Consider the following 17,792-nt stretch of genomic DNA (forward strand, 5'->3'; position numbering starts at 1 on the left):
GAGGTTTGGCCAGATGTCGTTGTATCCCTAAGGTCTGCAATTATATTTAGTCCCCAGATTGGGCAGAATTAATCACTGGTAGGTGTGCATGTATCAGACTGCTGCTAGTAATGCATGATGGGATGGAGAGGAAATGGTGTACATTCATTTCAGAAAACTCAAAGCTGGCTACAGTCCAGCCTGCTGCTACTTGCAATTGATCCTCAACAAATTAATAAATTAACAACAGCTGTATACTATGAGAAATGTGTGTTGGAGTACAACTCCCGTTACTTCCAGCTAAAAGAGACATTGGCCATGCTGGCCAGAGTTAGGGGGATGGTCATTCAACTAATCTGGAAAGCGCCAAGCTAGCTGGCACAATAGCTGTTATGCATATGAGGGTGCATACACACATACAGATACCACAGTAGTACTTACGTATTTTCTTGCTCTTATGGCATTTTGGTGGGGCTTTCCAACACCTTATAAAATTTTACAAACTTGAATACCCCCAGAGTGCTATTATTTAATTACTATGTAACTCTGAAAAGAAGAAAATATGCATGTTAATCTTTACACAGTCAAATAACATCTAACCTTGGTGAATCCTGAAATACCAAATTATCATTACAGATGTTTCATTGGACACAGTTCTGCTGGAGGAACTTCATGCTGGTATAACCCAAACTGGTTGCCAGAAACATTTAATCTGAACTCATGGAAAGTTCCCTGTCTCTTCCCCTACCTCCTTTTCAAGTTTCAAGTTTCCTTTGGGAGCCTTGTTTTAAGGGAAGGGGGAGGTGTTAACAGTTTTTTAAAATGCCACTGGATTGTTGACAGTGTTCCTTGGCACAGTGGTGATCTGGTAACGATTTTTTACTGTTAAAGGCTCCACCCTCTCCATGTCCAAGACTCCAAAAAGCTTCTGGAGGGCAAAAGAGAGTCCTAGGGAGCCTTGAAACCTGCAAGGGGGGGAGGAAACTTTCCATAAGTTTAAATTAAATGTTTACGAAGTGCAATTCGGGTTATGCTGACATTAAGTTATACTGTGGGATTTTGCCCACTGTATTTATTAGTTCTGGAGTACAGCATAAAGGTATGCAGTTTAAAGAATTTAAAAATGCCTTATGGCTGTAAACAGATAGATTAAAAGCTCTCCGAAGGAAAGAGACTTATGCACAGAACAGAAGACTACTTACTATATTACCTATTAAATCATGTTAGATACACATTATCTATAGATTAGGAGATAACATGCCTCTCAATACTAATACAGGCAGAAGGGTGCTGCAGTGCTCACATCTATCTATTAGTCATCTGGTTAACCCCTATGGAAAGGAACGGTATGTCAGACTAAACAGGCCTTTGGTATTATCCAGTATAATTTTTCTTATATTCTTACTTGACACAAGATTTTGAGGCAAAGTTGAAAGAACTCTGGACAACCACATGAAGGACAGATATACTGAGAGATGTACTGATAGCATGGTGGTAGCTAAATATGGAACCATCCTGGGCAGAGGCACCACTCCTCCAAGTAATAGATGGAGGAGGTAAAAGGGTAGAGAGAAGAAGGCCCCCACCATTTTCCAAATATGCAAAGATATTTGGCCACCTGTTGTTGAAAACAGAATCCATGGCCCAGATTGACACTGCTCATCTGATCTAACAAGGCAAATCATGGAGACTTAAAATCTACTGGCAGCTGTCACATATGCATCACAGTGTCCAAACATGCAATAATGACTTAACAAAATTTTATTTCTAGAAAAATGTATAATTGAGATGCAGTACTGTGAATCCAGATGCCCCAAAAACAATAATGACATGAAGACATCATGTCTCCCTGTATAACTTTATCTCCACTAGTACAGCAATTAGCATTACAGTTTCCCAACCTTGGAGACATCCTCCATTTCAGGAAAAGATCAAATAATCCCCTAACACAGCATGACATTATAAAGAACTTGCAACTCTTTTTTTAAGTTCTTGTACTCAAGCAACTAAGCAGAGAAATCTTACGCCAATATCCTTCCACAAAAGATCTAAACTTCATGGATTTAAACTTCAAATTTAACTGGAAGACTAACAGACTTTGCAAAACCATCACAAAGACAGGTAAAGGTAAAGGTAAAGGTTCCCCTTGACAATTTTTGTCCAGTCGTGTTCAACTCTAGGGGGCGGTACTCATCCCTGTTTCCAAGCCACAGAGCCAGCGTTTTTGTCTGAAGACAATCTTCCGTGGTCACATGGCCAGTGCGACTTAGACACGGAATGCTGTTACCTTCCCACCAAGGTGGTCCCTATTTATCTACTTGCATTTGCATGCTTTCAAACCGCTAGGTTGGCAGGAGCTGGGACAAGTGACAGGCACTCACTCCGTCGCGTGGATTCGATCTTACGACTGCTGATCTTCTGACCCTGCAGCACAGGCTTCTGCGGTTTAGCCCACAGCGCCACCACGTCCCAGAGGCCTTTCAAATTCCTAGTTATTTCCAATGGGATCTTTTACAAAGCACATTTCTTGTCCTCATTCTGTGTCCGGGGCAATATATTTCTAGGTGTTAACTAAACTGTGTGAATATTCACTATCATAAGACTATTACATTGTTTTTAAAGAAAGAAATCTCCATAGGGAATAATTTTTTCTTTTTCATTCTTTCCCCAATTGCAGTCTCCAGTAAGAACAGTATTTCTACTGATGTCAGACTGTCAAAATAAATAAGCCATCAAGAACAGAGAGCCAGAATTCTGGGTTCATATGAAAGAAACTTTCTTAGAATTAGTGTAGAGAAATTGCCCCAGAGGGAGACCCCCAGAGGGAGACCATAGCTGCAATACAAGGATATCTACAAGTGGGATCTGAAGGCCTTGGAAATGGATCTCGCCATATGGGAAACCATGACATCTGGGCGTTCATCCTTGAGTCAGGCGGTGCATCATGGCCTCTCCCAATTTGAAGAGACCCTTGCCAGCAGGCCGAGACAAAGAGGCAGTCATGAAAGCAGCAAAATCAGGGAGCTAGAAGGGGTACAGATTGTATTTGTCTTCAGTGTGGAAGGGATTATCCCTCTCGAATACATGTTTGGTGGACATATAGGGAATTATTGGAGGTGCGTGAAAGTTTGAAAAATATTCTATTTCATGTGACAACATTTAAAACATATTTGCTTTTTTCTTTATTAAATATTATGCCTGAGATGTTAGATCGAGAAAAGCAGTATTTGATAACACATGTAATTTCTACAGCGAAGTTACTAGATGGAAAATATTAGAAGAAAATAGATATCTCGGACTTAGAAGAGCTGACAGAAAAGACATGGGAAGTCATGGAGATGGTGGAAGCAGAAATAATAAATGAAAATTACCTTTAAAAGGATTCAAAAACTGGGAATTACTTCATAAATAGACTCAAAAGATAGCCTGGAAAGCACAGATTAAAGAAGAATGTGAAGGTCCAATTAGGGAATAGATAGATTAGTATCTATAGTAATACTGGGAAAATTTGCTATTTTTCTTTTTATCTCACTTTGTAGTATAACTGTACAAGTTGATGCAAATGTACTCTCACGCTCTGTAATTTTACCCTTTCTCTATCTATACCTGCTCCCTAACTCTAAATTCCCCTCCCCTTAACCCTATCCCCACAATAAAGAATTTTTAAAAATTGAACTGAAAAAGAGAAAAGAAAGAATATAATACAAAGCAAAGAGTCCCACATATATTGCCCCATATCTCCCTCCCCTCACCCTGTGAGCTGGATACTCAATTTACCAACTTTGGACTGATAGCTCAACCTCAAACCGGCTACCTGGGATTAAACCCAGGTCATGAGCAGGATACTGCTGCTAGAACTCTGCACCACACAAGGATCTTCCAGAGAAGGGTAGCTCTCTTAGTCTTTTGAGCAAAACCAGACAAGAGTCTTGCAGCACCTTTCTCACTAACAAGTTTTTTTCTGACATAAACATTTATGAATTTGCAGCCCATTTCATGAAGTGCAATTGGAAAATTATTGTATATATGGGTAGGTGGCAATCAAGTCCAAAGTGAGCACAAACACTTATTTTCTTCACTATGGCATTAACAAATAATAGTTGTAGGTTATGCAGGCACCATTGAATAGAAGAGCTAGTTAGCATATGTATAAGTATTGCCCTTATTCAATTACTATTTGCTAAAGCCTTTGTTACAGCAATTATCACCCTTACTAGCCTTTTGGATTTCAATTTCCTCTGACCACACCAATTATTACACCATACACAAGAACTTCTGTAAATGTGTGGTTTCAGACTACAACTCTGGGAGTGATAAGCCAAAAACACAAATGTGTACTCCTCTACCTGAATTCATTTAAATGTTCAACTCTCTCTACTGAGAGAGGGGATAAGCAACTGGAAGAGGAAATACATGGATCAGGTACAATGCAGCAGCTGGCAAGGTCACTTTGATGGATAACATTCCCCAGAATCCTGGCCATGCAGGCTAGATGCTCTAGGATATTTAGTCCAACAAAGTTACTTTTCCATTTTTTTGTTTAATGCTAGTACCTCACCATTCATAACTTAGCGAACTGGAATCCAAAAACTGGTCAGCTGACTCCAGGGCAAGGAATTATGAAAGTCAGTTGATGCCTGTCTGTTTTCTTGTAAATACATTTCTTTAAAAATGGTTTTAGAAAAGTACCCTGGGATATGGCCCTTGCAGACAATATTGTATTTCTGTGGTTATCAGTATCAGAATAGAGTTGAATCCAGCACCTGGAGAACAGAAGTGCTGTATCAAGTCCACAGAGAAATTAATCGTCTTATTTCTTGCAGGAACCAACAAGAAAGGAAATCAGAAATCCACATCACAAAAATATTGCATAATCAGACCCTTATGAGAGTCTCAGGCACTCATTAAAAGGGAAGTAAGCGTTTTTTTAACATGAAATTAAAATACTACAAAAAGCACATGAATGTGGAAAATACAGCTGTAATACTGAAAAAGTGAGGGGGGAAAGAAGTTGGAGAACAATGGAATAACATCAGAGAAAGCGTGTGTGGCTTGAGTGAAAGAAATTAGCCAAGACAGAAAAATCACCAACAAATCAAAGATGGAAATTTACTGGTGATTAAAATCTTTCTCTTTGCCTTCTCCCTTTTCCTTCTATCCTTCGAACTCTCTTACACACGTTCTTCTCCCATCAAGTAAAGAAAAATCTCTTTCTCCTGTATCAAAATACTGGACAAATAAGGGACAAAACTGCTATGAAACAAACCTAGACAGAAACAGGAATGCTTTTGTGGATGTTGGGAAGGAATAAGAATATATAGTGAGAAACAGATGTGGCTTCACTGAACTGAAAATATGTTTCAGAAAGCAAAGCTGCAGTGTTCTGAAGTTTTTGGAATGTGTGTAAGAACTTCCAGAGAAGCAGCTGGATTAGTCTCCTACAGCAAAAACGAAGACTCTAGTGGCACCTTAAAGACAAACTACTAATCCAAACAAATTGAATCCAATTTTATTAATAAATTCTAATTCAGCAGTCTCACATCAGAAATAAACACTAAAAAAATCAAACTGGAGAGCCAAAGAGTCGGAGGCATATTAAATGGTGCCCAATCCTTCAGACAAATCAAAACACACTGCACAACTAAGTACAGTAGGCAGTTGAAACTCTGATAAAGCTCCTGCCCCTTAATTTCAGCTTCAGCAAGAGCAACATACAAAGGCCTGCAAGAGACTTGCATATTAAGATCACCGAAATTTTACAATATCCCTGTGCCATCCTGGGTTGGAAGGAAATACCTGCTCAGCAGCAGTAAAGCAACATTTACATTTACCCCTCAGCCCAACAGTTCATACAATCAAATCACAGGAAACTGAGTTGATTTGGAAACACGGGCAATATTCCTCACCCCCAGAAAAAGTGGTATAAGAACAACAAGTTTGCAAACCAGAATTAAGGCAAAAAGTGGAAAGAGCTAACTGTTAAGACACATATAGGAGGCTCTGCCTCAGTTAACATACACCCTGGTTACTTCCAAAGCATCCTAAGATAACTGAGATTTGAAAGAATGCTTTTAAAGCATTCAGCCGCCCAGAGTGGTAGAGTCTACCAGATGGGCGGGATATAAATCAAATAAATAAATAAATAAATAAATAAATAAATAAATAAATAAATAAATAAATAAATAAATGGATGGATGGATGGATGGATGGATGGATGGATGGATGGATGGATGGATGGATGGATGGATGGATGGATGGATGGATGGATGGATGGATGGATGGATGGATGGATGAATGAATGAATGAATGAATGAAGTTGGGCTGGAAACTACAGCCAGTGTAGAATAAAACAGCTAGGATGCTTGTGGGGGACCAAGAAATCAGAGCATGGAACACCTATCCCATACTGGATGCGTCAGCAACCTAGTCATCTCTACCCAGTGCTGAAAAATGCCTTCAAACAGCTTGGGACCAGGGCTGCCTCCACACATATGAACCTGTTCAGGTCTTGATACTAGCTCACCACTGAGGTCTCTTAGAGCAACACGTGAGGAGACCTTTTCAACAGTAGCTCTGTGTTTATGCAATTCCCTGCCTGCAACAGAGAAAGAGATGTATGGCCCTCTGCTTTACAGGGTTTAAACACACCTGGAAAACACTTTTATTTGAGGGAGAAGGAATAGACAGCCATGTTAATCTGCCACTGAAAAACAGCAGTCTTCAACATTGTGAAAGCTTACTCCAAACAAGTTACTCTCTAGCACAGTGGGTTGGAGCATACAAGGTCATGAATTCAAATCTTCAATGTGGCTTCCAGAAGAGGGACCAAACATGATCACTTGGAGCACATGCAGCTGATAGAGTTATGTGCCCTGCCACATATGGAGCCTTGAGCAAGCTATACAGCCCCTTAACACCATCGGAAGGAGGGACTGGTAAACCACTTCTGAGAACTTTATACTGTATCTAGCAACTGCTAAGCGGGAGGGTTATCATTAGTCACAATGCATTTGATGGCACATCATTCTTATTAAAAACAAGATGCCCCCAAGACCTGTTGCCTTTAAACTTTCTTAATAGTTTAATGCAACAATGTGTTACAGTTCCATTATGCTTTTATTAAGAATACAGTTTGGGCATAAGCTGTTTTAGAAGGATTTTGTCTTGAAAGAAAGTATATACAGCTTCACAGTCCATCAGCAAGTAAAACTAAGTGGCAGCAACACTGCATAATATTGCATGTATCTTTTAAATCCAAGGTTAATTCTTCTGTTTTATACAATAACCCAGTTGGTCCGTTGAGATATGCACAACATATAATGCATAATTTGCCCTGGTTATGACCTACATGTGCATTGCCCATAACTATTAACACTTATCACTGAGAACATATAGATGTTTCTAAGACAAGACCCTTGACTGTGGACCAGTAAAGTCTACAACATAAATTTCATGTGATCACAACACAGTTCTGCATCTTCTGTATGTCCAGCATCTGACAACTGCAATACCTAGCTTTTTGCTTATATACTTCAAAACAATTTCAGTCTGTGGTGATGAACGCAGTACAGCAGTGAACACATTACAACTGTCCCAAATACAATTGTTTTTTGTAAAATAAGGCCACATATGCAAAGACATGCAAGTTCTACTCGACTGTATTATCAATATCATTTTGATTAACTTCTTTGCTTTTGCTAGTTTTACACAAGACTTACTAAAATAATTCCTGGCTATGCTTTATGCTGGCTCCATACTTAAAGAATGCTGCAAGTACAACAACAGTCCTGCAGTAAGTAAGGAATGGCTACATGGAGAAAGAACCATGTGGGAAGAAAGTTACTCTCATTCTCAGAAAAGTCTACAATGACTGTATAAACCTGAAATCTGGCCACTTTCTAGGATAAAGATGAGGCCATGTGTCCCTACAAATTGTAATGAATTGTAACTGTCATTCCTGACCACTGGCTATACCTGCTGGGATAATGGCCATGCAACAACAACTAGATGGTTCCACATTCCCCACCCTTGCCTTGAGAGTAAGCAACAATTAAGTTAACAGGATTTATTATGAATAAATTTATTTTGAACCACAGAACACAGGTCATCCACCTGAGCTATTCAGAAAAACTAATGATCCTTCAGCAAAAACTCAATGTCCAACCTCAAGTGAGCAAAGTGGAGCCCTCCAGATACTGTTAGACTGCAACCCCTCGTATTCCTGGGGTGCCTGGAGTAGGACCACCACCAGAGGTAGTTTGTTCCAGAAGTAACCTAGGGGTGTAATCAAGCACACCTTCACAAATAAGCATTTAATGTCACAATTTGTCACTAGATATCAAGCATCTGTTAATTGTGAGTAGAACATTTTCAGGGTTAGACTTACATTAAAAGGTTCAGGGGGAAAATGAATGTACTGTACTGTACAGTAATTTCTCACATATCACAGATCACTGTTATTTTAGATCTTAACAAGTGCTTAATGCTTTTCTGATCTGATTACAGCACAGATCACATACCTACAAACAATCCAAAATATGGAGAATTTGAGATATAGAGTAAGCAAAAACCACTCCTGAATCCTGATGAGGTGATCAGCAGATGAAATGAGACAGAGTGGATGAAATATTTATGATACAATAAAGGGTTCTATTAAAGATACCTTAAATTAGTGGGGCTGAAAAAGTATTAAAAGGGGGAAAGAAAGAGGTCTTGAGGAAAGTAACAGACCACAGAATAAGAAAAAGGAATAGAAGGAACTGGACTTCTGAAACAAACAGGGACCTACAGAAAAATCCAGAAATTTGTATAATGCTTATAGAGACATAACTATAATGTACAACATAAAATATAATCTAATTCCCATTTTTAAAGGGGAAAAAAATAAGAATCGAATATAAAGTGGAATGCTACACCCATTTACCCAGGGGATAAGTCCCCTTGAGGTCTGTTGGACTTACTTCTGAGCAGACACGCACAGGGCTGCGCTATAACGCAAGAATCCAAGGAAAAGAAGAGGGGCAACGGTTTCGGAACAAGGGGAACGGCGGCAATGGGAAGAAATCAAAGCATGCGACGGAGCTGTTGGAGCCAGAAAGGCAGAAGAGGATGGAGCCAGTGCTTTGCCCAGGGTCAGAGCAGGAGGGAAGGGGCGAGCATGGGCTACCACCTGAGAGGTACAAACGGAGCCCTATTCGGGGCAGGAATGCCCAGTGGGGAAGGACCCCAAAAGGGAAACAGGGAGACCGCAGCCCCATATCTGGACAACGTCTGCTTAAAAGCCAGTCCCACTCCGGATATAGGAAAGTTCAAAGGACGCGACCCTTTGGGGGCTGACTTTTGAGGAGACTTTCTTGGGCTCAGGCTGGCCAAAGGCGCGGGGAGACTCTGACGGAGAGGAGAGGACGAGGAGGCAAAGCGAGGAACCACCCTCGAAGACAGAACTGAGGGGAAGGCGGGGGGGGGAGGAAAGCATCTTACACTGGGAAGTCCCCGGAATGCCCACCATCGCCGGGCTGAGGTCGAGTCCTCCCCCTTTGTTCCGTCCTGCTCGGGAAGCGACGACAAGCGCGCACGCCGAAAGGGCGAGCAAGGCGGCGAAAGCTCCCCTCACGGCGCTAGGCCTTCGCCTCGGCCCCGCCCCCTTGGGCTGACGTTGGCCCCGCCTCCCCCTCGCCTTCGCTCGCCGGAGCGCGCGCTCGGTCGCGGAGAGGGGGGCGGGGCCCGGTCGACGGCCCTTTTGCTGTTGAGGGAAGAAGGTTTGGAGCGCGCGGGGGCAGAGACGTGCTGTCCCCTCATGTCATTGGAACCAGGGAGGGATCCAGCCCCTCTGTGATCAGTGGGGCTTTGCCTCCAGCAGGACTGCAGATCTGCGGCGCGGTCCTACTCGGAAGGAGTCTCCTTTGTGATAGCAGAACAAACGGAGAGTCTCGTGGCACCTTGAGCGCTTATTTCCGTGGGCTTAGCCCGCTTCCTTCAGGTGCAAGAGGAGTAGAATCTTAGTCAAAGGTTTATATCCATATTGGTTTATTGGGGGTGTGAGAGTCTGAACTGCCATACAAAAAAACGACAGTGGCATTAATTAGGACCGATCAAAAATGCGCTGGTTGCCTAAACGTTCTAGCAGTAAAAAGGTCCATTACACAAATCAATTAATCTTGGCGGTGTTAAGGCAACGGTTGTGTTTTCAGAAGAGTGTCTGATTTACCTAAAAACTAGAAGTGACCTGTTATGTTTCATAGTCCTGTTGGGGGAAAATGCACTTATATTAAACATTAGTTATACAGAGAAATTTGAAAGATGGACAAATACACAACATATGGTGTTGTGAAGTACTGTACATTATTAGATCCTTTCGCAAGGCTGGCATTGATGGCAATTGGAGTCCAAAGGTAATGTATTTGGAGGGCTGCAAGTGCAGCCTGGCATGCTCTGGTCCATGAGGTCACGAAGAGTCCGACATGACTTAAGGACTAAACCACCACAACAAAAAGTGTAGTGTAATAGATACAGTGTTGGGCTAGGGTTCCAGAGACCTGGGTTTAAATCCGTGCTCTGCTATGGACACTCACAAAGGTAACACTGATAAAACTGACCCTTAAATGTCTCATAGACCCTTGAAAACCCCATCAGAGTCACCCTAAATTGAATGCTAGGGTGACTTGATGCTACATAACAACAACAGGCATCTGGAGGCCCACAGTTCCTCAGCCTTCCACTGAAATCCCAATTCCCAGAGTGGGTGACATTTCCATTCTTGCTGTGGATGATAGCATCACATTGTTATCACCAAAGGACATAACAGGGATTTTCCCCATTTCCATTCAGGAAGGAGGACATTAAATCCTACTGTTTTCCCCCCACAGGATGAGGGAATCCCCCTGGAAGTCGGGACTGATCCCCATTATCTCCAATCAGGATTCTGCCTTTTCCTCTTTTTTTGTTGTTGTCTAGTCATTTACTCTTCGTGACCCCATGGACCAGAGCATGCGCCAGGACCTCCTGTCTTCCACTGCCTCCCGGAGTTTTCCTCTTTACCTTCCTCAATTATCAGCAATCATTTCACCTTCAAATTTTGTGTTGTTTAATATAATTTTACAAAAGAACTACACATCACTATCACTATATGTTTTCTCTTGGCCATGAAATGAATAACTCATGGCAAGATAATACTGTATTAAAACAATCAGATAAATTATTTTGCTTTTTTGCTTTAGTTTTTTAATAGTTCCTGTTAAGTAAGACAACAACATTGACTCTCTTAAAGCAAAATAGGTTGAAATATACTAGACCATAGAAATAATTTCAGGAAAGGAAGAGCTATGAGGCATATCTGGATTTCACCAGGCAAAGGAAGAGCCACACACACACACCAGTGTCACTCGTTGATTATTATGAATGGTGCATTTTAACTCTTTTCTGTTCTCTTAATTTGTATAGCTAGTATTTTACAATTTTTACAGTAGTGGCTCTCAACCTTTGGTCCTCCAGGTGTTTTGGACTTTGATATTTGCAGCATCCCTGATCCTCAGGCTGATGGGGATTTTATAGCTGGAAGGTTCCTGCTTCCTGATGCATAGTTAGAAGAATGTGGTATTATTAATATTTTCTATAAGCAATGTGTTTATCTTCTTTGTATTTAAGCTGTATTATTATTATTTATTTATTTGTATGAGTAGATGTGAAGTGACAGACCTAGGACTGAGAACAGATCAAGCCACATACCAAACACAACTGACCAGACCCTAAGGTACATTGTTTGATTTGCCATGGAGAGTCCTTAAGGCCAAACTCTGAGTCTGTATCTCAACTACAGTCATTAAGGGCCATCATGTGTAAGACACACCCTTTTCTGCCCACCTCTGAAGTACATATTCTCTCAGGCAAGTAGACACTATAACAGCAATCTCGGGAAAAATTGCCTCCTGTCACTGTTAAGCAGTACTCTCCACATTTAGTCTTTGGGCTCAGTCTCTGCCCCTGGAACCACCAGCAGGTGGTGGGACCCAGAGAGGTTTGTTCTATCCTTTTTTGACCCCCCCCCATCCCAGTAAGTTTTGCATTTCTCCCTTGATCGCCTCTCTTCTCTACTTTGAACCCTTGGGATGTTAAAATGTCTCCCTTTCCAAACCTCAGCTCCAATCCTCTCAAGTCAGTCAAAGCCCAACAAGGCAGATGGCATGCTAAACAAAGCAACTCTTTCTCCAGTGAATGATCTTTTGTCTTCTAGGGTCCTAGATGTGGCAATACCGGTATTAAATTCTTCATGTTTTTATTTTTTCAACATTTATTTTCTTTTGCTGCCCACGTCAGTTACGCACACTTTGAGGCCCTAATATTCTGAATTTGACTCTGGTCTCACAGAGTATCATATAGAAATTAGAAAACTTACTCTAAATAAAGTAATGTTCCTCATTTCTGATCCCATGTATGTCAATATGCACTGTCCCTCTTTTGCTAAAAATCCAAAGGTATGGTTCATTTGAAAGCCAATGTGGTGGATGGAGTGTTTTACTAAGAAGGGTGGCACAGATAAAACCAGTCCTTGAACATTTCATGTACTGTAAAAACCTTGGTAGGGTTGCTGTAAGTCAGAACAATTTGTGAGCATGTAACAGCAATATAGTTCATGTATTGAACCCTTCTCTTCCCTCCTCTTCAGGTTTTAATATATTACCCTTTCTCTTTACAAGCCAAGGTACTGACCAAACATTTCCCCTGATTAAAATGTATTAAGCTCATCAACGGTCAGATACATTTTACATTGGTAGGTAGCTGTATGTCAAAGTGGAAGATCTAGTCAACATATTATTTCATATTAATAAGATTAGTGGGAAGTTCAAACCAGTGGCAGATGGCACCACTAATTTCGGAGATATTGTAAATCCAACTTGGGCTTTAGTGTGCACTCTTCAAGAGCTGTCCATGGTGGTTGAAGCCTGTCTCTGAAATACCTTTAGCACCTTGAGTAGCTCCTGTAAAGTGCAGACTAGAATCTGGAATGGATTCACGGCACCACTGAAATTAGAGCCATCTGCCTGGTTGAATTCTTTCTTTTCATGAGTCAAACTAGCATAAATAGGTTGTGTGGGTAAGCTGAAAAGAATCAGGTTTACTTGCAGAAGCAAGGTCTGTATAATCTATCCAGGGTAGAACAGTTTTGGGCCTAGATAGAATCGGAGACTGCTCTTAATTAAAGTGCGCTTTCCTTTCTTTTAATCTCCCCCACCCCTAGTTTTCCCATTGAGTTGTAAAAAATTGTAGACTTTTGGAAAAAGTCTGGAGTGTGTTGTGACTACCACATTTTGACCTGTTGCCATTGAACTTCAGGGCAGTGGCTTTACAGACTCTGATAAGAAGCCTCTTCTCAGAATTCCCTGACTTGAAATACCTTAGTGGTTTTTCAGCTGAAGAAGCTGGGACAAGCAACAGCTCTGAGTTGGAAAGAAGAGGACTAGGCCTCTCTTGGGGTGGCCATGTATCTTCTGGTACTAAGGGCACTTGCAAGTATCATGGACTGCCAGAGAGCAAGCCTCTTTTATCTGGTCCATTTCTGTTTTGGATTGGTTATTGACATTTCTACATATAAATTAGCATATGCAATTTTATGCAAATCAGTGCCCCATCTGGCCTCCTTTTTTGCTGATATGCAAATAGCCACTCTAGCCCCAACAATGGTTGGACCTGTTTGGAAAGAGAAAATAGGATATAAATTTAATTTTAAAATTATATATCCTTATATTAGCAAATGAGTGCCTAAAATCTACTGCCAACTTAAAGACATTATTATGGTCTTATTAGAAAATAAGATCACTAGCAAATCTCTTAGATCATTTGATACTTAAGTTGTCGAAATGAAAGCAAGGAAATATATGCATTTGGTTATGTGTTTAAGCATTTGGTTGGTCACTATTTACGGAAATAAAAGCTTTTTTGTTTTACATGCATATTTCATAATTTCTGCTTCTAATTTTAACCATCATAAATTATGTTTCTGGATATTATAATTGCTCATTTTTTGAGACTATAAAATATTTTGCTTTTCATTACTGTAAGTTTGCTTGTCTAACAAACTGGAAAAAATGGTTATTCATGAATAGACAGTTAAATACCTTTTAAACTGTGTAATATATTAATCATGTCGATGTTCTGTGCATTTAAATATGCTGTTCTAGTCACTGATAACTTGGTGTCAGTGGCAAAATCATGTACAGTGAATATTGTACATTGCAGAATTAAACATCATAGATCAGCAGAATTTATTGTATCAGATGCTGTGGTAGGACTGGAAGTACAGAAATAAAAAATGCAAATTGTTTGTGGGGTGAGGTAGAGATGACTGACTACTTGGATGTTTTAGTGGTTCACCTCAATCCAATCTACAGAAAAAAATACAAATGGAATACAAAAAGGAGATATGCTCTGACCACTGCTTTTTACTTGTTCTCTGACAACATCTTAGGGAAGTACTTGCTCACTCATATGATGGCAACATTGTCAGTGGCAACATGTTTTTGTTGTTGTTGTCATTTAGTTGTTAAGTCGTGTTCGACTCTTCGTGACCCCCATGGACCTGTCTTCCACTGCCTCTCAGAGTTGGGTCAAATTTATGTTGGTAGCTTCCATGACACTGTCCAACCACCTCGTCCTCCAGCCCAGCCTTCTGTATTATGTATTCTGCATACAGTATAAGTTAAATAAGCAGGGAGACAATATACAACCTTGTTGCACTCCTTTCCCAATTTTGAACCAATCACTTGTTCCATATCCAGTTCTAACCATTGCTTCCTGTCCCACATATAGATTTCTCATGAGATAAGGTGGTCAGGCACTCCCATTTCTTCAAAGGCTTTTGCATAGTCAATGAAGCAGAAGTAGGTGCTTTTCTGGAACTCTCTGGCTTTCTCCATAATCCAGCTCATGTTAGCAATTTGGTCTCTAGTTCCTTTGCCCCTTCGAAATCCAGCTTGTACTTCTGGGAATTCTCGGTCCACATACTGCTGAAGCCTACCTTGTAGGATTTTGAGCATAACCTTGCTAGCGTGTGAAATGAGTGATAAAGAAAAAGAAATAGTATTTCGGGGAAACCAGAGGAAGGCCCCCAAACTGTTTTATCCCAGGCACAGGTTCCTTCTCAATGACCTTAGCTTTGGCTCAGCACTCCACTTCCATCCTGTCACCCAGAAAATTGCCAACACCCCCATGTTAGTCCACCATGACATTATACTGAAGTATGTTTTGCTTCATTTTCAACATTAAAACCTATCTCAGCAATATTGCAAAAATAATTGTTTTAGGGTGTATGAGAAGAGTAAGGGGTTTTTTGGCCTTTAAAAAGGCTGCAACTCCCATCAACTCTTGCTGGCAGACTCCCTCTTGAGGAATGGAATTTGCAGAGAACAACATCTGGATGTAGGCAATTAGCTGATGCCTTTCCATTTGAATGAGGGTCATTCCAGGGAACCCCTGACAGATTACAGAAACAAATTTCTTTTGTCTTCCTTACTAGGTTGCCTTGGGACAAGATGATATTTTTCAGCCTTAGCTCCTATATCAACACAATTAAGATAAGCATACTGACCTGCCTTTCATAGGCAGGTGTATCTTTCAGCCACCAGATGTTTTAGCCTACTACTTAACATGATACCCATCTGGCATAGCCAGAGATAGAGGACATTGTGCATTGTCTAAAGCACCTGGAGGGCCAACAGTTCCTCACCTCAATTGTAAAAATTATTGAGATAACCTGGATGGAGCACTCTAGAAATGCTTGTTTATGGTAATGATGATTAGAGCTATCATCCAACGCAGCTGGGGGACACTAGGTTGGGAAGTCTATATCTCCTCTTCTGTTGGGAAATCTGCATCATGAGCTACTACAGAAATACTTGAGAAAAGAAAAGTACTGTACATTTCTGTCTTAGGTATATGAGCACCACTGCTAGCCATAGAAAGTGCTTTTAAACATTATAATAATTTTTCATTGACATGCATTAAAATGATGACAGACCCACAAGCAATGGTACTACATCATAACTTCAGCCTCAGCTGTAAAAAATATTAGAGTGCATTATAGGGCTTCCAGAGATTCCTAATTCATAATAATCTGAACAGGCAAGGGAAAGAGGTTAACCTTAGCAGTGATTGCTCTCCCAGGGGAGAAATGAAACTATGCGACAAAATTGGAGTTGCTGACCTCGGTTGAGACAAATATCCTTTAAGTACAGGGATGAAAAGGTTTCTGAGAGGGTTCTTACCAAGAGAGGGAAACCTACCATGAGGGTTCTTTTATTGGAGGAAAAGTACATCTGTTCGAAATTGCCCAGGAGGAGGGGAGGTAAATTGCTGATAAAAATAAAACTGAATAGAGTCTGTTCCAACTCTCAAAATAAACTAACACATGCTCCATTATCAACTTTTTACTGACTGCAACCAAAATATAACATTCAACTTTTCACAACATATCTGGATGCATCTTACTGTTATTCTGATGCTCAAGAATCTGCATGGTGAGAATGCAAAAAACAATTACTGTATATTCTAATGAGAAAACGACCTTGCTTGTTCTCACTGTAGTAGTGTGGTATAGTGGACAGAATGATAGGACTCAGGAGACCAGGGTTCAGATCCCCACTCAGTCAAGAAAATTCACTGAGAAGTGGATGAAGGTAAAGGTTCCCCTTGACAATTTTTGTCCAGTCGTGTCCGACTCTAGGGGGCGGCGCTCATCCCGCTCTTCAAGCCATAGAGCCAGCGTTTGTCCGAAGACAATCCTTCCATGGTCACATGGCCAGTGTGATTTAGGCACGGAACACTGTTTACCTTCCCACCGAGATGGTACCTATTTATCTACTCGCATTTGCATGCTTTCGAACCGCTAGGTTGGCGGGAGCTGGGACAGGCGACGGGTGCTCATTCCGTCGCGTGGATTCGAACTTACAACTGCTGGTCTTCTGACCCTGCAGCACAGGCTTCTGCGGTTTAGCCCACAGCACCACCACGTCCCTTGAAGTGGATGAAGCCACTCCTTAAATATCTTATATGCCTTGGAAACCCCACTACAGTAACCATAAGTCATATGCAAAGGCAGTACTGTATTTTACATAATAACACAGCTTTTATTACTAATGCATCCACTTTGTGGATCTCCCCCCCTAAACCATTTAAATCTGTGCCTCATGAATTATTTTCAAGCAACTGTTCTGGATCTTTCACATAAATGCTTCCCCAAATTTCTTGTAGCCCTTCCTCTGGGGGGAAAAACATCCTAGCTTCTGGGGCCCTCATTTCTTGAGCTGTAGTGTGCTCAGTGATGCTGTCAGGCCAGAACATTGGGGCAGAACTCAGGGCTCCACATAGCAGATCAAATAAGGGGAAAGGGTCATGACTAGGATGGAGCAACTGGAGCTTTGACACAGGGCACAACAGTTTAGAGAGCACAACATTTTGTGCTGAAGGAATGCAAACCTGCACATTGGACTTTGCTGCTAGAAGGACATGAAGGACATGCCCACTGCAGCTATATTTACAACCTCCTATTTCTTTGCCCTGGACAGAAGGAGCCACAAAACAGGCAGGTTCAGCATGGAACCAATATGGCTGTTATATACTCAAATTCAGCTACAATGCGCAGGTTTGCACTCCTTCAGCACAAAATGTTGTGCTCTCTAAAATTTTGTGCCCTGTGTCAAAGCCCCAGTACCTCCACATTCTTCCTGTTATGTTTGTGAATAGCAACTGCTGGGCTGTGTCCTCAAGGCTGTTCCGTTCCGAAAGAGTGGTCTTTAGTGCCTGTGGGTCAAGCCAAAAAGCCA

At 41.1% G+C, this 17,792-nt stretch overlaps 1 protein-coding gene across 3 annotated transcripts in view; it reads right to left on the reverse strand.

Moving 5' to 3' along the window:
• The window catches only part of CBFA2T2 (CBFA2/RUNX1 partner transcriptional co-repressor 2), a 115,447-nt gene extending 105,805 nt beyond the window's left edge, over positions 1 to 9,642 (reverse strand). The window contains exon 1 of one of the 3 annotated variants that reach the window (XM_020782377.3): positions 9,460 to 9,642. In XM_020782377.3, coding sequence (XP_020638036.1) covers positions 9,460 to 9,487 — 28 coding nt within the window. In that variant the 5' untranslated portion in view covers positions 9,488 to 9,642. The remainder of the gene's footprint in view (positions 1 to 9,459) is intronic. The other 2 variants (XM_020782378.3, XM_020782381.3) reach the window with 2 other exon arrangements.
• Between the last annotated feature and the right edge of the window lie 8,150 nt (positions 9,643 to 17,792).

Source organism: Pogona vitticeps, chromosome 4, assembly GCF_051106095.1.
Source record: "Pogona vitticeps strain Pit_001003342236 chromosome 4, PviZW2.1, whole genome shotgun sequence".
Taxonomy (NCBI): Eukaryota; Metazoa; Chordata; class Lepidosauria; order Squamata; family Agamidae; genus Pogona; species Pogona vitticeps.